This window comes from Pleuronectes platessa, chromosome 2 (assembly GCF_947347685.1).
Source record: "Pleuronectes platessa chromosome 2, fPlePla1.1, whole genome shotgun sequence".
In the NCBI taxonomy this organism is placed as follows: Eukaryota; Metazoa; Chordata; class Actinopteri; order Pleuronectiformes; family Pleuronectidae; genus Pleuronectes; species Pleuronectes platessa.
The window spans coordinates 12952538-12979380 of NC_070627.1; the positions used below are offsets into that span (position 1 = coordinate 12952538).

Consider the following 26843-nt stretch of genomic DNA (forward strand, 5'->3'; position numbering starts at 1 on the left):
TGTATCTTATAAAAACTAAGTAGCCAATGGAATAAATGTCTTCATATTTTCTTCCGCAGAAACGTTTGTCCACCAGCTGCTTGTAACTGATTTGTAGATCTCATGGATTTTGAAATGTATCGATGTGAGGGGCGAGGCGACGTTGATCATATTTGTCAGTAAAGACTCAGAGAACAGGTTGGCGACTCCCCAGGTACTCGCAGATATGTCTCAATGAGTCTGTGGTCGTCAGAGAGGATGTGGTGGTGACTGGTGAGTCACAGCATCGAGCCCGACAAGAGCTGGGCCTTATATCTGAGAAAATGACTGAGGGAGTGAAGCACAGGAGCGCCAGAGAGAGACATCGGCCCCTCTCTTCTATTTCCTTGTGTCAGCTAATGTAAAACTCTCATTCATTATTGATGTGAGAGAACCCTGAATTCTTCTGCTTTTCATTACTCCAGGGCAAAACCCAGGCTAACAGATGTCCGGCATCCTTGCCCAGGGGCTGAAATTGTCCGATGCTAGCAGTTTTTAAATTACATTTTCACGGTTTTTGTCCCTTTAATTATGCTAAAACTTTGAAATTGTTTCAACGCCCTTAATTTACAGATAAGATCTTTATATTTCTTCTCTCTATCCAACCATGTCAGAAAGAGTAATTTTCGTTCTGCTGCTGAACAGAGAGAATTTCCAAACACTCAACAAGGAAAAAAATGAAAAGAACATCTCCACACACTCGTCCATTCACGGTCACTATGGTGATGGCTGCGTGGTGAGGGAGGGAGGAAGTTCCTTTTGATTTTAATTTCGATCTTATAATGTGCCGCAACCATGCTGCTTTGATTGTAGCCTGTTAGAAAAATCTCTGATTAGCCTTTTTTATGCTCGGCTGTACCATTCCCATCAGAACCAGTCAGAACCCCTTTTGGATTTTGCCTTGACAGCAACCGCTGCTAATCTCGGTTTCTGTCGTTTACTTTAAAGTTAACCTCAAAGCTGTTTGGAGCATTTTACATTCAGTATTTCTCACTAAATAACACTGTAGTTTTCAATGACGTTTAACAGTCTGATGATTCTTGACCAATGGACAGGCTGTACCGACCGTGTATGCTGGCGTCTGCTATAATGAACACATTGAAGGCATTTATTTTCTCAATAAACATTTGCTGCTTAATTTTTTCATCCATGTTGGTTAGCTTTCGGTCTTCTTCCCTTTCTTTACAGGCCCATTGCTAAACTTTGTTGCATGTTATCCCTCCACCAATAGTTTGGTTGAATAGTGTGAAACCATAGCCGTGGTAATGAGGTCTTGTTGATACACGTGCTCGACCCATCACTAATCAGTCACAAACATCAGCGTGAGAGTGTATTACAACTTCGATAAGTTGTATCCATTGACCTTTACCGCAGCTGACCTCCAAGTGGCCATCGAGATGCTTTGGCTTTGCTCTCGGGAGATGTCATGTCGTCCATCTTTATAAACAATCTGTGTGAAACCAATATCGGGGTTTACGTTACACCAACTGGGACCAAGTCATAAAAGCATTGCTCAATAGTGCCTCCAGAGGCCAATACGTTTTCAGGGCGCCTGTAAATGACCTCCATCAATGGACGAAATTGTTGCCCATCCATTACTCACTCTGTTAACATTTGGCCCTTGTAGCAGCGAGCTGGGATCCTCCTCTTTCCCTTCACAGCAACTACAACCTGTCATATAAACAGTGGCTTCAATACATTTCTTATAATTTAAGTAATTAAATTGGATTTTATAAATTATTTAGCAAATTTCTAAGGATGAAAATATAAACTTATTTCTGTGAAGGTCACAAGGAGCTGCACATATGTATGAATTTCATATGTACATTTCCAAATATTGTAACAGAAGCCCAAAATATGTCATTATGTGTTACCAACAAAAAAGATTCATTTGTTGGCATAAGGTGGAGAGATAAACGTGGCTGGGAGATGTGGTCGACCTTTGACCTTGGCCCCTTGCCCACGGCCCCTGGCTGTATTCATGCATTGCGACCTCATTGAACTCCTTCTCTGTGTTTATCAATAGCTGGACAACCTGGATGAGCAGGCTGCACAGATCAGGAGGGAGTTGGATGGTCGTCTTCAGATGGCGGACCAGATTGCCAGGGTGAGTCAGAGTCTGCGGGGGACTCAGGATTGTTTCTAATATGCTTTGTCGTATACTTAATATGTCACGAATATGGTGTGGCATCAAGTGTGAGCTGCCACCCACAAAGGAACAGACTGTTTTTTTGTAGAATGCATATTTGCCAATATTTATTTGATATCTTTTACACTTAATTAATAATAATAATATCTAATAATAACTTGGATTTTAGAAGCTGAATCATTTACTACTTGTCATCGAGGCTTTGGTTCAGTGCTGACTCTTCTCCGGTTCTGTCCACAGGGCGGTAAATTCCCCAAGTTCGTGTCTAAAGAGATGGAAGCCATGTTCATCGAGGAGCTCAAGTCTTCAGTGAATCAGCTGATGGCCAATCTGGAGAGCATGCCCGTGTCCAAGGGGGGAGAGTTTAAAATCCAGAAGATGAAACGGGGCCACAACACCTCCATCATCGACATGGGCCAGGAGGACGAGAACACCCTGTCCAAGTCTGATGTGGTTCTGTCCTTCACTCTGGAGGTACCGTGCCTGAGGAATGAAGCTATAGAGTAGTCACGTGAATGTAAAAAAAACTCATTGCAGTTCAAGGTTTCTCAGGATTTCTGTCTCTAGCCCTATTTTCTCCCATTAGAAAATCCAAACTCAAATAACTCGTAAATCAGAGCTGTCGTCATCTCCTCGTCAGCTCCAGACTAAGTATAGAAACAGATCACAGACCTGTACCAGGGGCCTGAACAGATGTGTGAAGAACAGTCTGACAGACTCACACACACACGCATGCACACACACACACACAGACACACAAAAACCCGTTCACCTGCTCTTTAACGGGGAACGTGAGTCATCTCGTTATCAGCATGTCTGCGATGAGCTATCACCACCGAACAGGGAGCCATCACACCTCATGCCTTATGATGCAGTGCTAATTCAGAATCGGGAGGCACACAGTGTGTGTATGACACCTTTTTTCTGCTCCTCAACACAGATGTGGGCACACAACGCGGATTTTGAATGCTGCGATTATTTGCACAATAGTGGCAATTAGGTTTCTGTGTGAGGTGGTAAGTCCGTGGTGTTCCCGGTGAAGCCTAATTTTCAAGTTTGTTTACTTTCCAACTGATTGGCTTGCAGCAGCCGCCAGAAATCCCTCAGCGACAGACCTGGGAATCCTTCAGAGAGTCGAGCTGGAATCAGCTGCAAGTTAGAACAGAAATCCTTCAGCATTTTTGATCCCGCTATACGAGAAATATTGGTATCATGACGATGCTCAGAGACAATCGTGTGGGACTATCGTGTATGTTTAGGTCATTAGTGATATTGTAAATTGTTAGCTATAAATTAAATCTAGCAGTTTTAGATTCAATCTAATTTTACTCATTTTGACAAAAATTATTCACATACAGCACCAATTCATGTTTATGTATCTTAATGTCTTCATTTACTGGTGCTAATATAGCGTGCATCTGTAAGATGACAGGACTGATAAACCATATGCAAACAGCGACTGTCAAACTATAGATTGGTGCCATTAAGACATCAGTGGATCTGGTGGATGGTTTGTCCTCCTAACAATTTACAGTTTCGTCATAACCACACCCCTGGTGATTTAGGATTATGTTTAAGATTTGATGTAGTAGAATAAACCCATAAGCAGCTTTCCTCTATAACCTATTTTCTAAGAGATGAATCACTCTTCATCGACAACCTTCACTGAGGCATCTGTGCTTCCCAGGTGGTGATCATGGAAGTGGTGGGGCTGAAGTCTCTGGCTCCGAACAGGATCGTCTACTGCACCATGGAGGTGGAGGGAGGCGAGAAACTCCAGACCGACCAGGCAGAAGCATCCAAGCCAACGTAAGGGCCTAAGTTTAATTTCTGAATTAATGAGATGTATACCTGTTATTAAAACTTCATGTCATTGATCAGGCCTTTAAGACACGAATGAGACATTATTAACACAGTTTATCACCATAGCCCACATCCCACTCATTATCACACATCAGGTATGAGGTATTCAGACATTCAATGTGTAATTCACTCTATATCCACTATGACACGTCCCAGCAGTTTGCACGTATCCAAAAATACATTGTTCCCTCACTTCTTGTTCATGCTACAATGATAGCAAGGTCGTGGTAAAGGAAAACACACATCTTCCACTAAACCCATCTGCCTTTAGTCAGTATTGGACGGCACAAGATGGAAGAGAAAGCGTCCATGAAACATTCATGCAAATTGGAGCTATTTTAAGGTCCAGATACCTTCCTCTGATCTCCCTAATTCAAGAGCCATTTTATGAAGAGAGTATGAGAGAGATGGAAGAACATGAATGAGGGAAGGGATTAGAGGAGAACATGTCGAGGGCTGTGTGTGTGTGTGCGTGTGTGTGTGTGTGTGTGGGAAAAACCACAAACATGTTTGAGATAAATGCATTAATGTGCATACTGCTGCAGGTTATTTGCATACGGTAATTGCTTGTATTTGGTGAATGTGCTCAGACTGTAATTCTTGCTATTGTATATTTACACTTTACTCCTGGTGAATTATTGATTGAAGGGTTCATTGTGTTCTAATGTTTCCATTAGAAGGATTTTTTTTGTAATTGTGTCGTAATTCTTCAGTTGTTTATTTTATTTTCGTTTGCCACACGGTCGTTCATATATTTTGGAGAAAGAACCGTAAAGCGCAGCACTGACACGTCCATTTATAGACCTTAGATTGATCCACAAGGTCACCTTCATGGCAGCACAATGCCTCCACCTGACATCCACACAGCTCACCACCAGCTTCTCACCAGCACTCGGCCGCTTCTCTGCTCCCCACATGTTTGAACTGTCTGAATGTACATTAAATCACAATTAATTATGAATGTCAGAGGTGGTTACAAGAAAAACAGCTTTCCAATGGTTTGAAATCGACACCTTGTCCTAAATACTCCACAGCAGAGAGAGAGGGAGAGGGAGAGGGAGAGGGAGAGAGAGAGAGAGAGAGAGAGAGAGAGAGAGAGAGAGAGAGAGAGAGAGAGAGATTCAGCTTCTGTTTATATTGTATCTCCGAGGCGGCACATGGCAGCATGACATGTTGGCAGCCGCCTATAACAGCGAGAGGTAACAAAAAGCCTATACACTGTATGTTGTGTAACGTGATTAGAGGAAATCGTGTTCACCCAGTGTTTTTGTCCCATAATCCTTCGGGCTTATGAAGGTGAAGCTGGTCTATGAGGTTTGGTTGTTATCAGTGAATGACTCACAGTTTTTCAAATTCACATGCCCACATGTACATTGAAAATAGTGTTGGTCACTCTACTCTCTCCTCATGTCCATACTGGCCTCAGACAGATCTTGCTTGTAAAGGTTAAGTTTGTCATTTTTGGAGGAGAAAAAAAAAGCTCATTTGTTTTCTTGCCAGGAGTCTGATGATCAATACCACTCTCAATCCCATTAGATAAATATGGAGCTGAAGCCTGCAGCTGATTAGCTATGATTAGAAAAACAGAGATGGAAACAAGAGGAAACTCTGTCCAAAGTCAACAACTCTCTGAATATCACACAAAGCTATTGTGTTTAATCTGCACTAAACACTTACAGAACTGACAGTTTCTAGTTTATGAAGTTTATTAGTCAGGTCTTCACTCTTGCAACTACCAAGACTTCAGGAAGTTCATATTCACTCAAAATTAAAAAGATATTTTTCAGTAAAAAAAAGTGAAAAATCAAGTGGGTATTTTCTTCGTCTTGTTGGAACCAAATGTCCTCTTCGTGTTTCTGTGCCTCCATCATGGAACAGAAAGGAAACACTGTGTTAACACCAAGAGGGACTCGAACTGTGAATACAGACTCAGGCTCATGTAAGTGTCTGTTGTCCAGGGGCCAGAATCTGAGCCTAGTCTTTTCTGTTTAGAGTCTGTGTTGCACCTTGTTTTATGTTGGTTGCCTCCACGTATAACTGCATTAAGGTCAGCAGCACTATAGATGCTTAACTGCCTCCTAGTGTGAGCTTCAACATGCTCCAACATGTGGTGCGATACATTAAATAACTGGGATCTGCTTTGCATGTAAAGAGCCTTTGGAACGCGAGTCAAACCTTTATTTATTGGTTTATTAGCTCTTCAATCTTTATGGTCTGTTACTTTGAGCTGTAATTGAATAGACAACTTTCCCCTCTCGTTTATTTTAAGTGCAATCTTGAAGCATTTTTATTTTTATGCCGCTTACACAGCATTTAGAGTCACCTTCCGCATTTCGGAAGCTGCTTTGCAAATTAATTGCCTTGCCTTTTGCGTCATGCCTGTGATAAGGGTTAAATTAGTGCAATACTCCCGACAGCAGAAGGTAATTTTAGCCAGTCTGTGGCGTCGCTCTCTGTGCTGCAGACCCACAGAATAATTTTGGCTGATTAGACGGTTGTTTTTGTCGAATAAAAATCTTGCCACGTGCAGGCTTAATGTTGTCGGCGATATAAATAGCAGGGATGCATTTAGAACAAGGCAGAGGAATCAAGTCTGTGTGATTTTGTCCTACTTTGAGATGTTGTAGATCCGTGTGAATCTGCAGTATTTCCTCTTTTAGACATTACTTTAAGCCTGTCCCCCATCGTCTTTCCTCTGGGATACAAATATATATACTGCTGTGCCTGTGTGTGTGAGTGTGTGTCCATGAACAACTAATTGTCTCCCCTCCACTTCGCTGCAATCCAGTTGCAATCCTAGTAACAGTCAGTTATCGAGTCAAGACTATTTTTATATAAAGTATCTAAAACCAGGGATTTTTGTCTCTTAGATTACTGTAATACTTGTTAATTTGAAATTAAAGTTTATTTTCTTTGTACATTTATGTTTGAGCAAAGTGCTGAAGAGGCTTAAAATCCTCAACTAAAAGGAGATATAAATATGTATGTATATATATGCATGTTTTTGTGATTGCCTGAGATGAGGTCACCGTGTAGGGACACGCACGCTGCCATGGAAGCTAACCTCTGGAGTGTTTTGTTGTGTCTTTCAGCTGGGGCACCCAGGGGGACTTCACCACCACACACCCTCTGCCCGGTGTCAAGGTGAAGCTGTTTACAGAGAGCACAGGGGTGCTGGCGCTGGAGGACAAAGAACTGGGCAGGGTAAACCTACTGTCGTAACATTCACTGTCATTACCTACACAGACATACACTGATCTGAAGACAGGGAAATCTCTTGCTTTAGATGAGGTTCAGTGGAGTATTTTGTCAAAGTGTCTGGTGTAGTATTACCAGATTGTGCATCAGAAAATAACCTTTATTTGCAATCATGGAGTTGAGGTTGTCAAAATGAGAAAATCCTTTGCTGAAGAGCTGCTCTCGTCCATCTGAATTTAGATTATTGCAGGAGACATGTGGCTCCCAGCATGCACTGCTCATTCACACAAACACAAACCAAATACGCTGTAATTCTCTAATAAGACAGAAGTAGGGTGATTGAGAAGAGCTTCTTTTCCACTATCGCAATCTTTAGGTGTCACCGACTCAAATGTAAAGAGCAGAGACTTCACTCTGGATTTTCACCCGGCACTGTCCTGGGGTGTAACTGTGTAAGGATACTGTGATAGATGGTTAATGGAGGGTGGTGTTTGGGGTTTGCGTTCGGGCGCTGCACCTCAGACGTCCCTGTCATGGCAGTGACCTTGGCTGTGACAAGGCTCTTTGATCTCCCACTGCAGCAGCAGCGTTGGCAGGAAGGCAGGCTGCTTTAAAGCTCTTTAACGCCGCAAAGAGAGATTAGGCCTCCTCTTCGGGGAGGCAGAGGAAAGCGCACCGCTCTGTTCCTCGACACTGACTCACGTTATTCTTTCACTTTGCAACACAAACACACATAATCACAAGTCCTGGCAAACACATGCACCGTGTTGCTGAATGTCGCACAGGAAGAGATTAAAGATTTACCTCCTGGATATCCGTATTAATAATCATGAATTCTGACTTCGCTGTCCTTTCTTTTGTTTCATTCGAGTGCAGGTCGTCCTCCACCCAACTCCTAACAGCCCCAAGCAGTCAGAGCTCCACAAGATGACTGTGACCAAGGCTTGCCCCGACCAAGATCTCCGGATCAAACTGGCCATACGTATGGACAAGCCACAGAACATGAAACACTGCGGGTGAGGCTCCTGCGGCCGTGATAACTGTGTTGTGACGTTCCCATGTGCTTTTCATTTCCCATGTCTTTCTTATAGAACTCCAGCCCTCTCGACTCCTTGGCCTCATTTCTAGTCACGTAGCATGGAAAAATACTGTGAAGAGCTCTACTCCCCCTGGTGGACACCAGAGTATAGATTTAAAAAATATAGATTTTTTTGTCATTTAAAGTTTGAATAAAACTCAAAATATTGAAGGCAACATTTATAGAATTCCCGTTATGTAACCCCCGAAGCAAATTCTGTCATATCTGAAGCAAAACACATTTTAATGAACTGTGTCTGTGGGATTGTGTTGTTTGATCTCGTTGTGTGTGGACCATGTCTTGACAGGTATCTGTGGGCCTTTGGGAAGAATGTGTGGAAGCGCTGGAAGAAGCGATTCTTTGTTCTAGTGCAGGTGAGATGACTTTGAAATAAACCGTTTTTAGCCGAAGTGAAGTAGCAGTGACCTTTAAAGTCGGGATCACTGCTGTTTTCAGCCAGTGACATATTTAAAGATTCATTTAACACAACTGAGTCACACTATTTAGTTATTTTTGAGAATACAAATAATATTTGCATAGTCTGAATGTGTGGAGATGTTTTTTTTCCTGGATTACAGAAAAACTACTCAACAGATTTCCATGAAAAACTTTTAACTTTGAATGCAGATTTGTATCAGGGGCGGATCCAGAATAAATTTTTCTCACTTTCTTTAAGAAACTGTGACATTTTTACCAATCTCCAATGAGAAATCAATGGATCTAGATAAATAAAAATCTGATATATATTGAGGGAACAGATTTCTATGAGTGAGTACAATTTGGTGCAGCCTGATTGAATTTTAGGGGACTGTGGGGCCTTGGTGAAGAGATGCACTCTTCTGAGGGCTATTCTTTCTTTCTCTGATTTGAAATTATTTAAACAGAAACAACATAGAATTCTATATTTTTTTTATCTTTTGCTGGTTGAAGTGATGGTTGATCATTTGTTTTACAGGTGAGCCAGTATACATTCGCCATGTGCAGCTACAGGGAGAAAAAGTCAGAGCCACAGGAACTGCTCCAGCTGGACGGGTACACTGTGGACTACAGCGACCCCCAGCCAGGTGGGACATCACACCCACACCTCATACAACTTCAGGTGCATGCACATTATAAAAAAATATAATAATCATCTACTTGTGTTCGGTTATATCTCTGTCCCAGGCTTGGATGGCGGCCGGGCCTTCTTCAATGCAGTAAAGGAGGGTGACACTGTGATGTTTGCCAGCGATGACGAGCAGGACCGCATCCTGTGGGTCCAGGCCATGTATCGCGCCACTGGCCAGTCCCACAAGCCCGTCCCACCCACTCAGGTCCAGAAACTCAACTCCAAAGGGGGCGCCTCAGCCCAAATGGATGCTCCCATTTCTCAGTTCTGTAAGTAGCCTGGAGCACAACATGGCCACCTAAGCAGAAAGCAGTCTCCATCCACCAAGCAGTGAAAGCTCTAACCCATAAATGTCTCACGCCATGCGCTCCACACTGCAGTCACAAAACGTGCTGGTAGAACTAACACACAAGCACGCACACACATGCCTTGATCTCTCACAGATCCCTCCAGCATCTGATGGACCCCCCCACTCATTGTCACAACTCCCACAGTGTTTAAAGGTGCAACTCCATGCTCTTCCATCGCTGTGTTCACAAGGAGCAACCAACCCGAGGTAGACCTTATTGTACAGCAGCAGGGTATGGCGTGAAAACTTTGCGTTAAAAAAACTAAATAGGTCACCAAACATCAGATTTGAACATTCCAGCCTGCTGGGGTTGAATTCAGGCCGACAGTGCCAGGGTGCGCCGCTCCCGTCCCGACCGCAGGCCGGTTCTTAATCTAGCTCGTGGCGTCAGAGGGCAGCTCTGCAGGCGGCCGGGGTTCTGAGACCCTTCTCTCAGACTGTTCCGTGCTGACTGAATGACGGCTATAAGCCAGAAGTGTTAACCTATCTGTCACTGTACTTGCACCTCTAAGCAGCCCACAGCTCAGTTAGCAAAGTGAAGGTAAGACTGTCGTGTCAGTAGTGTGGCATCTGTACCAACTTCTCTTGTAACTGTCTCCTCTGTCCCCCCCCCCCCCCATTAAGGAAGGGAATACAATATGTTTTTTTGTACGTTTCGCTACAAATTCAAAGTAATGCTTTTTCTTTACATAGTCCGTTTATGTTCTAATTGTTTTTTTGGGCGTATTCTGTCAATCATTCCCTTCTTGTTCTGGAGCAAAAGTTCAAAAGTAGCGTGTTTTTGCTCATAACACAAACATAGATGTTCTGACCCTCGGAAGCTAAGGTCACATTCCTCCTAACAATCCACAATAATAGATCCTGCTATTCAGAACAAATCATATTTTTTGTGTGCATTTTTTGGGACTCAGATTGAGAATGAATTCTTCTACAACAATTTTTTATATTTTTCTTAGGTTGGTAGAAAACGTAATAACTAGCACCCTAGGTTTACACTAATGATAATCATAGCAATAACGATAAGTCAATTGTAAAAAGCCCCAAGTCTATGTCACTCTTTGTTAATCATACCATTGTGGTTGGACTAAATGAGCTACATGAATTGGACGAGTTATTCAGAATCCTATTACATAAATTCTATGTTGTTTCTCCATTGGTTTCTTTGTCCAGTATGTGATCGTTCTTGTGGTTAGTTGACGCCTCTGATGCCAGCTGTTGCCATTCAAAGCCTCCTCACAGTGGCACAGACCTCCTACCCCCCTCCCCGAAACATTGTGGCACACCACGCGTACATGTTTCACCCCCTGGTGGTCTTGAATGGCACTGGGACCATAACATACACAGCCCTCCTGACTCTGCTGTAGTGGACCGATCGAAAAACAAGAGTTCTATGAAGGTTCTGGTTTGATTTCAAGTGGTTTTTCTGCACAGGTGTACACATCACATGCCGTAAGGGTTCCGTTAAATGTGGACAAACCCCAGGAAAACTCAAAACAATTTGAGGATATCATACTGATCAATGCCTCTAGAGCTGGCTTTAAGGGTTACTCCAGTGATTATCATAAATATGGAAGTCAGTTCCATAAAGTCAGTCTCTCTCAAACACTAAAAATCATAAACACATGGCTTTTGCCCAGTAACACAGACACCAGACATCTGGATTGTTGTGCAGACTCTGTTATAAGATTGCGTTTTTCAACTCCAACCAAAGGAAGCTGTGATGACATCACTATGACATCACTAGGGTTATATGTTAAAGACTTGACAAAGCTCCTTCAGACACAGAAGACATTATCTAGTGGATTTCTCGTGGTGGATTTCATCAGTTTGTTTTTAATATCTGCCCAAACGGAAAAAGTTACTTTAATGATACCAGCTAAATAAAACAAACTGCAATTGAAACAGACTTAGCAAATAAATATTAGTTAAAGAAATGTAGTGTTTGACCTCATAGTCCACTGAAGCTTCTGCTTCCATCACAGAAACCCCAAACCGAGACAAACAGCTCAGATCTGTTTGGATGGAAGAGGAGACATACGTCAAATACAGACGAGGAACAAACCTCAGCTTTGTTTTCCACCATTTGAAGTTTGACTCAAGCTTTTTTAAATTTGCTCTCTTCTTCTGAAATATTGTATCGGCACCCTCCTGGAAAAATTACTAACTTCACATAAGAGTAGTGGATGAAAACGCACATTAATTCACAATTTAGTCAATTTTGTGCTACATTTGGATGAAAATGTTTTAGGAGATTAAACTGACAAGTGGAAGGATCTTTGTGTAAAATAAGTGGAGTGCTCCTTTAAAGCGCCGCAAGATTTATTTGCTATTGATTTATTTGCTATTGATTTATCTATTTGAACTCGACCAGGACCTTCATATTCTCTTTCCTTTTAAAAAAGACAGGCATCTTTTACACATGAAAGCGACTGTTGGGGTTTGACTTCATCATGTAGGTGTATGTGTTTGCCGTTGTCCCTTTTAAAAGTCAGACTTGTCTTTGATCTGCAGTCAGACAGAGGGACAGTACTTAACGTGTCGCTCTCCGACTCCTTAAGTACTTGTCCAGAATCCAGAATAAATAAACTGCAGTGGAGTGATGAGGATCGTAAAAATTCTCTATTTCCTCCCTCTCTCTGTCTCCTCCTCTCTGTCTCTGTCTCTGTCTCGCTCTCTCTTTCTTATATGCCTCAACATCTGTTGTCAAGTTCACATATCCTCACATGTGCTCACACACCACCGCCCACAAACTCTCATGTTGGTATAGGTTGTTGTTTTTCAGTTGTGTTTTCTTCTTCATGCTTTGCCTGTACCCTTCTTGAGTAATGCAGCTGCTAGGTCAGGGTCTTTCGTGATTGCTCTCCTCCAGCCTTGTTGCTAGTCTTTATGTTATTCTGGTTTGTCCCTTCTTACCCTGCTGTCTTCTAGCTGGACTCAAGGGTAAGTGCTTCCCTGTAGCCGGCACAGCTCAGATAATCCCCGCTGATTATCTGACAAATGCAACGTTCTCTCTCTCTCTCTCTCTCTCTCTCTCTCTCTCTCTCTCTCTCTCTCTCTCTCTCTCTCTCTCTCTCTCTCTCTCTCTCTCTCTGTCTTCTCTCCCTCTTATCCTTTTTCACGTCTCGCTTCATGTCTTAGATATTAGTTGATAACTTTTTTTTGTTTTGTTTTTGACGACCTCTACTTGATGATCAAAGTATAAGCATCCATTCGTGCCAGTATAGGATGCATGAGTTTTTATTCTAAGAACCTTATTATTTGACACAGCTATGGTTAAGGTTGAACATTAGAGCTGTTACTGCATAATTGCCTTCTCTCTTTTTTTCCACATTGGTGATGGGATCCCTCAGAGTAAAGCAACGTGACGATAAAATGTGACCCCATTAGAAACACGAGCAAACATCTCCTGTGATTATTAATAATTTAAATTCCATGAGCTGAAAACAAACTGGTGACTCTTTTTTATTGCAGATGAGATCTAGAAAGAAAGTCAGACTGGTTTGTGAGCTCAACGATATAAATGAGGATAAAGTGTGAATGATGACGGCTGTGATGTTAGAGTATCTATTGGATGCATGGGTGAAATTTGTCCCGAGGGTTGATCATGCTTTACTGCAGAGGGCTCAATTGCTTTTAGTTGTCTTCCTTTGAAATTTTTCGATGAGAGTTGGCAAATATGTATGCGGAGTATTCTGAATGCCAAAAGACAAGGAGTAGCTAATGCCGCCCCTTCTTACAATAAAATACTCCGGACCCCCTCTCCCCCTCTCCTCCTCCTCCTCCTCCTTCTCTTACAGTAGATGGGCTTGTAGATAGAGGCTAGACCGGTGTTACACCTCCAGAAAAGGAGAGATCTCATTTTGATTTCTTTTGACTGCCCTTTGTTTGCCTGAATAGGAGAACACCTGTGTCATGTGTCCATATATACTTTTGTACATATTACAGGAGTTTTCATTCACCCCCCCCCCCCCCCCGCCCCCCCATCTCCCAGAGAATGATACAGTTTTGCCTCTGTCAGCTTCATGCTATTTACCCATGTACTTGCACCAAATTGTATTGCTACCCTATTCGATTTCTCCAGTAGTGGTATGCCTGTTAGTGTGCTCTGTAGAGACCATGAATACACTGCAACATATTCAAGTATTGTCAACTTGCAAATGCGTAGAGAAAAAAGACCAAAAAAAAGGAATGCCAAAAAAAAAAAAAAAAAAAAATGCACATTTGAAAATGGGTCTGCAGATGTGCATGACGTTTAAAAGCTCAGTGAAAAGTCACGATGTTCTCCAGCATGTGATAATTTATAAATGTATGCAAAACTACCCGCCTATACACGTTGGTATATTGGTCATTTTTTAACTCATGGTTGAAGTACGAGCTATTGTAAGTCATGATAATGTTACTGTAGCACTGAGATGTTCTGGACCTCAACTCCATTTCCTCATTTAATTCAGCCAAAGGAGATACAGCCCACTCACTGTGTGTCACAGCCCAACGCCAGGCGCCTTCTGTTCACTCTTTGGATGTTTTATCACTATCTTAACACTCCTCCACAACTTCACTTCCTTTGATACTTGCCCCTCAGCGACTCTTCCTCTTGTGGTCATCGCTCTCCAACACTTGTCGGACCACGTGTCTTTGTCCCGTGGTGGGGTCGTCTTGCCCAATGAATCTTCTCTCATCCCGTCCCACATCCAGCACCAGCACCACCCACCCCTACTCCCATCGCCTTATCTCTGTGTTAACTGTCCTACTCTTTTTACATTATGACTTTTTCTGTACCTGTCTTGTCCTTCTCCTTTTGAACAACCTCTACTTCCATCGTCCACATTTGACTTGTTGTCTCACAGGTTCTCCTCCTCAGATTGGAGTAAAAAAAAAAAAAAAGCTCATTTCCTGAAGTGTAACCCTCTGTAGGTTCAAATCACTGTGAATGTATAGCGCCAGTATTAATACCCTCTCCCTATTCCCTCTAACCTGGAGGTAGACAGACGTCAGTTGTGACCACCCCCCCCCCCCACCAAGATCAGGCCCCTATTCCCCACACTCACCCCCAAATCATCATCATCACTCATGTCAGTGTTTCGTGAACATGACACCTGTCACTCACACAAAGGACATGACAGCATCTATTTTGAATCATCCTTGTTGCCATCATCTTTGTCTCTGAAAGCTTTATTGTTTACAGAGCAAGAAATCAAGGTCAGTTTAGATGTCTTCCATTTTTGTTCAGAGAAATAAAAGATAAAACATAACTCCACCAATGTTTTCATCAACCATATTTAAAGTTTATTTTTTTACACAATTTGATGCCACCATTGTTTTTTCTTAACTGAGTTTCACATAGAAAGTCTCGTCTTGATACAGAAAGTAAAAAAACAGTGTGATCCTGATTTTCCAGCATCTGTAACTGGAGAGAATCTGCGATTCTCCCATCGATAACTTTTTTACAACTTTTTTATACTGTAGCCATACAGTGTGTTCAAATGAATTATTCTTTTACCATATTTCTGTCTTTTTTAATAGCACACGTCTCTAAAATTTGCCAGGACCTGAGTGACATTCAACAATAGCGAATGGCAGAATCTATTACATACATTTAGTAGAAATGCATTTAATTTTGACAGGCAGCACTTCTTCAAACACGTCTGGGACATGTCAAAATGAACCCTGTAAAACAGCAGTGAATGCGACATATTAAGATTCATGCGTGAACATACAGAAGCAACTGAGATTTCATTCAGATCGATAGAATGTCATCCATCAATACATCAAATCTCTTTACGCTGTCTGAAACAATGCAAGTTGACAATGTAAGCTGTGAGTGTTTATAATTTGCCCTTAGAAGTAGCTGAAAAACAACCCTGGTGTCTCTGTGTTGTGAGAAAGATCTGCTGTGTTCCCGGGTCTCACTGATGTCCTCTCCTCTGAATCATGTGCTTTTCCCTGTGCTGTTGGCTGGATAGATGCTGACAGAGCTCAGAAACATGGCATGGATGAGTTTATCTCCGCTAACCCCTGTAGCTTTGACCACGCCTCGCTTTTTGAGATGGTGCAGCGGCTCACGTTGGACCACAGGCTCAACGACACCTTCTGCTGCCTGGTGAGTGTCTCTCTGCCCGTTATAACACACAATGCATGTACGGCATTCAGGCAGTGGGCTGCTGCTGCTTGGTGATATGCGTCAACGTAACACCCCCATCTGTGTTTGTGTGGTGCAGGGATGGTTCAGCCCAGGCCAGGTGTTTGTCTTGGATGAGTACTGTGCCAGGAACGGAGTTCGAGGTTGTCACAGACATCTGTGTTACCTGCGTGACCTGCTGGAGAGAGCAGAGAGCGGGGCGATCATTGACCCCACTCTGCTTCACTACAGCTTCGCTTTCTGTGCCTCCCATGTCCACGGGAACAGGTGGGCCCTGATCCTTTCTACTGAAGTGTCTGTGCTTTGTAAGCCACGTCGCTGAACAGAATCTAAAACCCCTTAACGGAGACATATCATGCTCAAATTCAGGTTGATCATTTCAATATGGGTTTGATGAATATGTTTAAATGCTCCAATGTTCAGAAAACACTCATATTGCCCATTGCAGCTGTATTTCTCTCTAGCCATCTGTCAGAAATACTTTGCTCCTGTCTCTTTAAGACAGGGGGGCGTGCATTATGGCAATGATCATCATAGTCATGTAACGTGACATCTTATCTCTATAAACAGATTGTGTGTGTCAATGTGCAGAATCTGTTTGACCAATCACATTTAAGCAGGCAGTGGCTGCCCGCAGTGAAACATTGTGGAGAGCAAAAGAGACGGAACACAAAGACCAACATGCACTGACTTTCCTTTTTGTTGTAAATTAGTTTGCATTCAAATGCAGGAAAAGCTGTTAATAGAGATCAGCCAAAGTTTGGTGTCACACAATCAAGTGACATCACGATGAAGCAGAAGTATCGACCAAACGACTGACATGGAGTTTCAGGAGCATATAAGAAACTTATAACACTGTAGAAGAACGAGAACAATTGAAAAAGCATCATATGTCTCCATTAAGATCACACAACATGAAATACCAGCACATTCCATTCTATTAAGCGATAGACTGATATGTCTTATACATTAGACTGTACTGAGGAGGGGGATGCACTAAATCTCTATAAACAATGGGCGAGAACAGAACAGAGTCGGGCTCATCAGAAGCATCCTACACCTTTTTATATGTCCTTCATCTCAATTAATTTGTCCATATTTATGTTCTGATTTATGTTCTGTTGCTTTTATGTTGTTGTTTATTTTTTCTCTGTGTTCCATGTTACGTTGTTAATCGATTGTGTATCTCCACATATGTTTTCTTGTTTTCTACCATTTTTCTTTGTTTTCCTTTCTCTCTGTTCTTGTTGCCATAGTCTCTTACTGTCCATATTATTCATCCTCCCATGCGTGCGTTAAAGTCAGAGAGGGCAGCGATTACTGGGGGCCGCTGGGCTATGAGACCCTCGTTTCCCCAAAGAGCTCCCCAAGCCCCGATCCTCGCACGGCCTCTAAGCGAGTACGCACATTCACGTTTAGAAAGACTAAGGATTCCAAAATACCACTCTGTCAAGGGCCCAAAAGGTGAGAAGCTGTCATTTTCTTGCACACGTAACACAAAGGGAACTCAAACGACAATTTGCAGTCAGTTCCCGGGGGGGGATCTGATAAACCGTTAGCCACTGTGCTCTTCCTTTTTTACCCGTTGAGAAGTTGAACCTCTGTCCGGTTTCAGTGGGCTTAACGTCTGTGCTTGTGATCCCGGCAGGCCAGACGGGCTGAGCACGGTGAAAGTGGATGAGAAGGAGCGTTTCGAAGACATCAAGGAGCGGTTGCGTGTGATTTTGGAAAACCAGATTGTACATTTCAGGTAACCAACAAACTGCACATTACCCCCAAGTCACAAAACCTTGTGCCCACTGGGGTTTTCTCACTGCTCATTCCTTGTCTCTCTGCATCTTCTCTTTTTAGATATTTTTTCCCCTTCGGTCGTCCAGAGGGTGCACTGAAGGCCACTTTATCCTTGCTGGAGAGGGTTTGTAAATTCAACAAAGAGAAACATTTTATGCTCAGTGAAATAACGGGTGTGATGCAATAGACCCCGCTCACGCATTCCCTGTTTAGGTCCTGATGAAGGACATCGTGACCCCAGTCCCACCAGAGGAAGTTAAAGGAGTTATCCGCAAGTGTTTGGAGCAGGCTGCTCAGCTCAACTACGAGCGGATTAAAGAATATGCTAAAATTGAAGGTAAACAAAACACACGAGCCCACGTCAGATAATGAGTGCAGGAGGGAATTTCCTAACGATGTAATTATCAAAACAACGACAGTGGTCATTAAAGTATGCTCTCACTTTGTCTGGTTTCAGATTGAAGTGTTCAGTCACTGGTTGTGTGTGGAAGTAAAACAGGAAAAGACACGTTTTAATATTCTAAACATGTGTCCCTGTTTCTACTGCAGTATTATAATAAGATTGTTTTTGTCACTTTGACTTTGTCATATATTTCTCTACACGTGGTGAATTTGGTATAACGGTATATTTGTGTCCATATCCCAAATTACTTGTGACAGTGTCGGGCACTTGTTGTCTCAGTCCAATAACTCTCTCCTTTGTTTCAGGCCTGCTTTAGCTCTGTGCTGTTCTGTAGGTCAAGTTGGCTTTTGTGTAGAGGTGTGTGAGTAAAAATGCATTCAAATCCAAAGCCCTGAAATCTGTTGATGTGCTGATCTCTCATTGTGCCAATTCAGACTGTGTGGTGTCCTGGCCCTCAGGCGCCCGGTGATTGGACTGTGAGTTCAGCTTAACTGAATGTCCTGACATCCAGATTCCAGTCGATGCACACACCCCCCCCCCCCCCCCCCCGTTACCTTACCGTAGCTGTTACCTCTCTGATTCCTCCAGCTGACGCTGCCCGTGCCCCTCAACAACCCCTCCCCGCAGCTCTCCTGTCCCCTCTGTCTTCTGTTCTTGGTGGAGACCACTGTCTTCCACTCCCTGTCCCTCCCTGTCTGCTCTGCTTTTCTCTCCTCGCTCGCAGTCGTTGGCTTCGCCACAGTTATCACCTTATTTGTTTGACTACGTGATAAGTGGCTCTGAACCAAAGGAATGCTGGGATTGAACACCTACAAACCAGCATCAGACATCTGCATGTGCTTCGAGACATAACAACATGGCCTTTCTTTATTGGCATGGATTTCATATAAAAAAAAGTGACAAGACATTATATAATGTCTTATTCTCCCCTGCTGTCTTTTCTTCCTATATATTCATCAAATGCATCAACATGCACTTTGCTTATAGAAAACTCTGATGTTGTTTATGCCTTGAAAGAAATCCCCCAGGGTGCTAAAGATACTAAGGAATTAAACCTTACTATCTTGCCATACCATGTGAATTGACTTCCCACTGTCCTCGTGAGGCACCTGGTTCTAAACAAACCGAACATGTGACTTTACCGCAGGGCCTCCTGTCCGGCACAATACCGGTTTCACCTGGACAGCCCTCTTCCCATCAGCCTCTGACCTCTCTCCTACCCACCTCTGACCCCAGCCTCTTGCATGCCCCAATCCTTTTTTATAGGGAAAAAGAGGGAAATGTATGAGCACCCTGTCTTCTGCTTGGCGTCTCAAGTGATGGATTTAACCATCCGTGAGTACCTTCATCATCCTCTCCCCAGCCTCTCTCCTCCTCCTCCTCCTCCTCCTCCTCTTTCACCTCATCCCCACCCCCCCCTCCACCACCACCCTCTGCCTATCCTCTCTTCTTCAGAGATGTTGCTCCTGCCATGCTTGTTTTATCTGTGCCTTTTGTCTGTGAGAGTGAGTGGGGAGCGCACCAGCCGAGAGATCTGAGCAGTACCACACTGAATCAGTCGGGGTCCTTCTTTTAGCACCATCTGTCTGTGATGGACATGAATGAGCAGTCTGGTCTGTTAGCTTCTTTCTTTTGGTTGGATGCCCGTTCCTTTGACTTGAATGCATTTTTACATTGCTTACATTGTTATCTCCTCCAGTCATTTGGTCTGATCATGTCTCAGTGGTGTGCTGTGCTGAACAGGTAGGCTTCTTTTCACACTGTGACACCAGAGATAGGGAAGGAGATATTGAATGAGGAGGACAGGGTAGCATATCCCAATGCAACAGCTCCTGTTTGTGTTCTTTTCCCCTTGATTCAACTCAAGTCACTCAGTGTGTCCTGTCTATGCTCCTGACAGCCGTCCGTGTGTCCTTATCTGTTTACGATAGTCTGAGCTTCTGTCTGTTTGTTAACAAACATCTTATCACAATTTTAATTTCCAATTTTCCACAGGGTGACGTTTCAGTGTTTCTGTTTTTTATTACATGTTTGTGACGTTGTGTCTGTTGCCTAGAAACCTCAGTCCCTGGAGCTGAAAAGGTCCCAGCAGATTCTTTGCGGGGGTCACATGGTGATGGATAACAACTCTGAGCTTTCCCCCCCTGTAACATGATAATAATCCCAGAACCCTGCTAATTCTAAACATCTCCTCTCTATCTCTTCTCTCCCTTTTCTCTCGCTGAAGTTGAGAAAGGTCAAAAGGATCAAAAGGATCCAGGTGAACTCATGTTTAGATTGTGGTTTAGCCACAGTGCACACATACATGCAAATACACACAGACCCTAAGCCCTCACCCCCTCACACACACATATACTTAATAGATTTACAATATATGCATGTATGCACACACTTGACCTGTAGCATAGCCTTTCATACAGTATGTTATACACACTGATTATACACATTAATATAAGTACCTAAATGTCTTGCTCTGTTTTAAATATCTATTTTTGGAAGTACATACCGTGGAGATTGTATTACTATATATTATAACATATATATACATATATTTTTTAAGTTAATATCTAACAATAGTGTTTCAGATTTAATCCAGTATTCACTTTAAATAAGAATAATGTGTGTAAATTGCTGAAAATAATCTAAAATTGCATTTTTGCATGAACAATTATAGAGTAATACAATCTCTTACAAAAATAATACAGTTTATGTTTTGTTAAAGGTTAAATCAAAAAGAAAATAAGAAAAGGACATAAGCAACATCCAATATAAACCTCATACACAGTTAAGGATTGTTCCTTCACATACCTATATACATTTTCTAAATGTCGTATATTTCAAATCGATATTTAAAGTGTCAGTGTCACCATAATCCACCATAAACAAACAAATAAACAAACCTAAAAAAAAATCATTCTCAAGTGGTACAGTCATGTAGATAGTTTTGGTTTTACTGTAACTTTCACCTCCTATAAAATGTAACTTAATTGTCCTTTAGGTGAAAGTGGTCTTACATTTAGTTGAAACACAAATAAAAAGTATAATTAGATAAGCTGAATGAATCAAACAAAGCCTAATCTATTTTAGATCAGGTGATTTTAGACATGAAAACATATCCAGATCAACGCAGATAAACTGAAACTATGCTCGTGGCTCACGTTTCCACCGGGGAAAAGTGACACAGTTTGTTTAACTTGTGTTATGTTGCTTGAAAATTTGGTGAACTGGCCCTTTAATATTCCAAAGTAGACGCATTTAATATTGTATTCTTTTTTTTATAGTTTTAAACGTCTTAATGGATTGACTCCAAACTGTTTCTGATTATTATTTCTTCTGTTGCGCTGATGAAGCTGAGCTGTGCTGCCCCTTCTAGACCAAACCCTGATCCATGTCTTCACAGATGTGCTCTCAGAGCCGTCCTGTCCAGGACATTATGACCACAGGATATATAGTTACTGTAACACAAATCCATGTGATCCATCCATTAGTGTCGATTATATGTCCCTGAAGACAGTGGCTGAAGTACAAGCTTTAGATATCTCAGATTTCAATCCCAATGAAAAACCTTACATGAGAACTGAAGGCCTAACCTAAAGTGACAAATTAGGTTTTATTTAGCAGTTACAGCTAGGACCCCAAAATAGATGAAATTATGGATTTGGCCTGAGTTCAAATAACTAAGGAAACTTAAAGGAATAAATAATGTTGAGAACGATCAAATACCCCCAGTCAGACCTGAAGTCCTAAGTAAGAGCGCTAATGTTTTATGTAAAGTTGTGTATTTATGTCCTTTTGATTTCAAATTTGTGTAGCCATTCGGTTTCATGTTCAGATTATACACATTCGTCATTTCAACATAGTCGTGCACCTTGAATATTCCCATTTCATCGACATGTAACTGTCTTAGCTGATCATTCTGTCAACAGAGGTACAACCAAGTGATCTGGAGCTTTTGCAAGTTAAAGAGAAAAATCAGCAGCTAAGTGAAGGAAAATAGGACAAAATCGTAGTCGATGACAGATTCAACATCATCACACTGTAAAAAGAATTCATTAAAAGACATTTAGGTCATTTAATCAATTGATTTATTAACTTAGTGCTATTTTGAATAGATATTTTTAAGGGAAGAACAATTTTAAGCATCTAGTGAACCAACCACCGCAGGCAGTATGCTGAAATGAGTAAGACTTGTTTTGATGACTCAAGAAAAACATGTCGGTCTTGTATTTATATAATAAGATGAAATTAATCATAATTATAAAATGGTAATGTCTACACATTTTCTTTAAAAGGATTTGCATTTCTTGTAAAATGGCTGTAAATGTTATTTTGTAGATTATGAAACAAATATGTTTCATAAGTGATGAATTATTTTTACAGTGTGTGTTCAGTGAGGGTTTTTGGACCACAGCATGCGGCAGCTCCTTACACAGATGGCTTATTCAGTACCACTTCACTATGCATGCTTTCTGATGCTACATCGCTCCTCCATCCCAACGCCACTATTCCTGTGCCTGATACTCCTCCGACATAAATCTGATTATCCTACAAACACATCACTTCTGTTGCTTTATGTCACGTAGCCTAAAAATGCATGTAAATGACGACACGCTTGACTTATTTAGGGGGTTTGGTTTGTGAACATCACAGTGTAAGTGCTGTGTTTGTACTTTTATTAAACGGTCAAATACACAGACAGGAAAACTCTTCAGAATAGTCGTTAAAAAAAAAAAAAAAATCCCCCTGGAATCCTTCTCTGTGCTTGACTAACCACTCATCCCTCACCCTCATCCTTTTGTCTCAGAGAACGTAGGCCGCTTAGTCACGCCTGCCAAAAAGCTGGAGGAAACAATTCGCCTGGCGGAGTTAGTCATAGAGGTCCTCCAGCAGAACCAGGAGCACCATGCGGAGGTGAGTGAGAACCCTCTCCTCCTCTCCTCCCCTCCTCCTCAAAACACTCTCCCTCTTTACTCTCACTCTTATCTCACTCCGCGTCACAGCAGGGAGTTAGTCCTATTATCAGCCTTCTATAAATAAAGCTGCTTTCATCTATGGTTAACGAAAAGAGCAAAAAAAAACTTTCGGAGATTAATTGAATTTAAGTGAGCTCTAATTGGTGTTCGGCAGACCATGGCTACATGGAATCAGAGCGCTATGTTTTAGCAGAGTTTGTAAATTAGACAGGACATTTATAATGTGTGTGGTCCTTTCCTCTGATCACGGTTCAGAGTTCAACAAGGCGGCATATGGTAATATATTATTTGAGGTACTCCAGTACAAAGAGTAGGAAACAGTCAAACAGGCCGGTGAAAGTTACTCGTGGCTTCTGTTTGCTCTCAATGTTGAGTAAAGTTTCCCTTTGGCCACATTTAGAACAACAAATATTAATATGACTATACACAACTAAAGCTCCTTCAGTAGAGCTCGTTCCTCCGCCAAGGCCCAACTGTCCCCTAAAATTCAAGCTGCACCAATTTCCCACACTTATCAAATCATTTAACTAAACATGCCTGTGTTTTTTTCAACCAGATCAATGAAATATTTCTTGCGAAAAAGTAATAATATTGAAAAACATCCAGATTCACATCGAAAGTTATTCTCTGACCTATATCACATCCTTCCAACAGGTTTCATGGAAATCGGTTCAGTTGTTTAATGTTGCTTATGCACACACATACAAACAAACAAACTAAAAGGCGTGAAAACAAAACATCCTTGGCAGAGGTCATTTCAAGTCAAAGTCTTGCATTCCCAATCCCACTTAAAGGTTCAGTGTGTAGAATGTAGAGACATCTAGTGGTGAAGTCGCACGTTGCAGCTGGACAGCCTTCACCTCACCCTCCCTGTCCAAACATGAAAGAGAACCTGTGGTAGCCTTCAGCTGTCATAAAAACTCAAAAGGTTCTTAGTTTGTCCAGTTTACTGCTACTGTAATGAACATGGCATCCCCCCAGAGAAGACCCACTTCAAATGTAAATATAATAAAGTATTTAAATATAAAGGCCACATTCTACGATAAAGTAAAACAGCAGTTTGTACTATTTAGATGAAAAATACTAGCGAAAACATCTATAGGATTATTTTATATTCATTTTCTGTAATTAGATCTCTTTCACCTAAATCTTACACACTGGACCTTTAAGAAGAAGCACACAACTATAAGCATTGAAATACACTTGAAAAATGTAAATCCTCATTCCACCGAAAATTTGTCCTTGTGAGTGACAGAGTGAATGTGATATAGTTATAGTAAATAAATGTTTTTCTCTTTGAGCCTCAGAGCATTATTTGAATTAAAAATGTGTATCATAAATGTATACATCTGAAAGTTAAGTTATAACTAAAGCTGTCAGATCCGTCTAGTGGAGTCAAAAGCCAAATAGTTCCCTACCGGACTATTAGAGTATTAGCATATGGTCCAATAAAGTGTAACTACAAAAAACAAAGTACAGAAACCGCAAGATTTGAAATGAAGTACTCCACTCGAGTTACTCTCCACCCCCCTTTTGCATCCTATCTGCTGCTATAAACACTGAGCTGATGATGAACATGTAGTTGTGTAGATCTGAAGGTGATCCAGTGTGATCGTAGAACATGCAGATAAAGCAGATTTATTGTATCTCTCTGAATATGCTTGACAGGCGGCAGTCACAAGTTCTGGAGATCAATCGGTACAGTATTTTTATTTCTTTTTTCCTCTTCAGTCCCACCATCACGACCCCCCCCCTCCCCTGTTTGGCATGTGCGCCCCTCTGGCACGACGCACCTTTTCTAGGCTCAGGATGAACTCATAGGTAATGCTCCGGCGGGTGGGCTTTCTAGGCGTAGAGCTGAGAAGCCTTACGAAAGAAAATACAAAAAAAAAGGCACCGTAGCTTGCACAACATAACTGTGATCATGAAGCATGTTCATCGGGCCATAAAGAGGTTTCCTTTCTCTCCAAGCATGCTGAACCAGTAAATCCCCCAAAGTATGCTCCATGTGAACCTTTGAAGTCTGATCCACCATAAACATTTGTCCCCCCCCCCCCACCGTCCCCTTCCATCCAACAGTTAATTTCACAGTCCGCACTTGTTCAAGCATTACTCCCCCCCCCCCCCCCCCCCCCCAGGCTTCTCCTCTTCCATCCCTCTCTGCTGTCTATTGTCAGTTTACCAACCCTTTGACGAAATGCCTCAAAAATACATTACTGTTCTGTACATCTTCCTGTGTTCTCACTGTCATATGATTGGTGACTGTCCCAGCAGGGAAAAGAGGTATGTAGTCAAGTTGAATGAGAAACTTCCCACAATGCACCGTGCATGTCCAATAGATGATGCAACGTCTACTTACTCCCCCCCCCCCACGTCTACTTACTCCCCTCCATCCTCAGCATCAGTACACCCCCCCCCTAGGAATTGGTCCCCTGATACAGTTGCATTGTCACAGCACTCTGTTTGGCTGAACACTGGCTGAGCTCTCAGGGTCCTGAATGTGTCCCGTAACCACCGTCAAAGGTTGGAGGCCGCTCCGCTCGGCGACCTTTGAGCCCCCCCCCCCCCCCCCCCCCCCACCTGTCAGAAACGTTGACAGACCCCTTCTTTTAATAAGAGTGTCCCTGCTCTCCTTGAATGTGATGGAGAAGATCTCTGTTTGCTGCCTGTTTGTCAAAAAACTAGAACCTTCAAGCCGTTTGGGGTTTTTTAATATTTGGGAGTGGGCAGGTAAGTAGACAGGTGAGTAAGGGGTTGGCGGCCATGTGGCGGTTAAGCCAGATTAGAAAAAATACTTGAAAAAAGCTTGTAAAAGAAAAGAAAGCATGCAGCATAAGTTGAAAAGATTTAGGTGATAGTTCACCGAAAAAATGCAAAGTCACTCATTATCTACCAATGGACGGGTGGGTGAAGAGTTGGATTCCACTAAACCCTTCTGGAGTCTAAGGGATAAAGCCAAGGCGACCATTTCTTCGGACCTAATAAAACAACAGAAAAAAAACACAACATGCCTCCATACTGCTGGTGTGGTGTCATCCAAGTGTCCGCAAGCCCCGAGATTCATATTCGACTCCAAACAAGGTGATTTAAAACATGTTTTAAGCCTAAAAGTGGAGATGCTAGCGGACGTAGCCACACACCCCTCGGAGGATAACACGGTGTAAATGACGCCAGTTCGAGACAAATAGGAATGTCGGGGCTTTGGGACACTTGGATGACACCACACCAGCAGTATGGAGGCATATCGTGTTTTTTTCTGTTGTTTTTATTGTGAGTCTGAAGAATCGGTCACAATTGACTTTAATTGTGTTGTGTTGCAACGCTGTTTACCCCTGAAACTCCACCAGTGTCCTGTGGACTCAAACTCTTCACCCACCCGTCCACTGGCAGAGCGGGGAGCAGATAACGAGTGACTTTTCATTTTACGGTGACCTATCCCTTTAAGCTTCATTTGTTGAACTTGGCAACGTGCTCGTCCGAATGATAAGCAAATAAGCCGAGACTGCCAGCAAAGCAACTACTGTACTTCTGCTGTCAAAGGGCGAGGAAGTCCTGACGCTGCTGGAAAAACGTGCAGCCGAACCTCAGAGGCTCACTTAACTAATTGGAACGGACGCTCTTCAAACACAAGAGATGCTGTGTTCTGCAGTCCTCGGTGTGCCTATAGGCCAAGATGTGCATGAGTCACATTCACATCTCACATCTCGTGGGCCGTGGGTTTGTCAGCGATGTGAATGGTGGACGCCCCCTCATCTCTTACCCTGAGAGACAAGC

At 42.4% G+C, this 26843-nt stretch overlaps 1 protein-coding gene across 13 annotated transcripts in view; it reads left to right on the forward strand.

The window, feature by feature from the left end:
- cadpsb (Ca2+-dependent activator protein for secretion b) overlaps positions 1-26843 on the forward strand; it is a 58701-nt gene that overhangs the window by 22185 nt on the left and 9673 nt on the right. For 4 of the 13 annotated variants that reach the window (XM_053439555.1, XM_053439537.1, XM_053439625.1 and 1 more), the window contains exons 4-18: positions 2045-2125; positions 2408-2641; positions 3855-3976; positions 7123-7234; positions 8105-8244; positions 8614-8680; positions 9262-9370; positions 9471-9683; positions 15727-15863; positions 15982-16169; positions 17551-17652; positions 17754-17817; positions 17907-18053; positions 22903-23007; positions 25344-25352. In XM_053439555.1, coding sequence (XP_053295530.1) covers positions 2045-2125; positions 2408-2641; positions 3855-3976; positions 7123-7234; positions 8105-8244; positions 8614-8680; positions 9262-9370; positions 9471-9683; positions 15727-15863; positions 15982-16169; positions 17551-17652; positions 17754-17817; positions 17907-18053; positions 22903-23007; positions 25344-25352 — 1830 coding nt within the window. Of the gene's footprint in view, positions 1-2044; positions 2126-2407; positions 2642-3854; positions 3977-7122; positions 7235-8104; positions 8245-8613; positions 8681-9261; positions 9371-9470; positions 9684-15726; positions 15864-15981; positions 16170-17550; positions 17653-17753; positions 17818-17906; positions 18054-18451; positions 18454-19362; positions 19432-20340; positions 20357-22900; positions 23008-25343; positions 25353-26843 lie in introns of all 13 variants that reach the window. The other 9 variants (XM_053439546.1, XM_053439616.1, XM_053439528.1 and 6 more) reach the window with 6 other exon arrangements.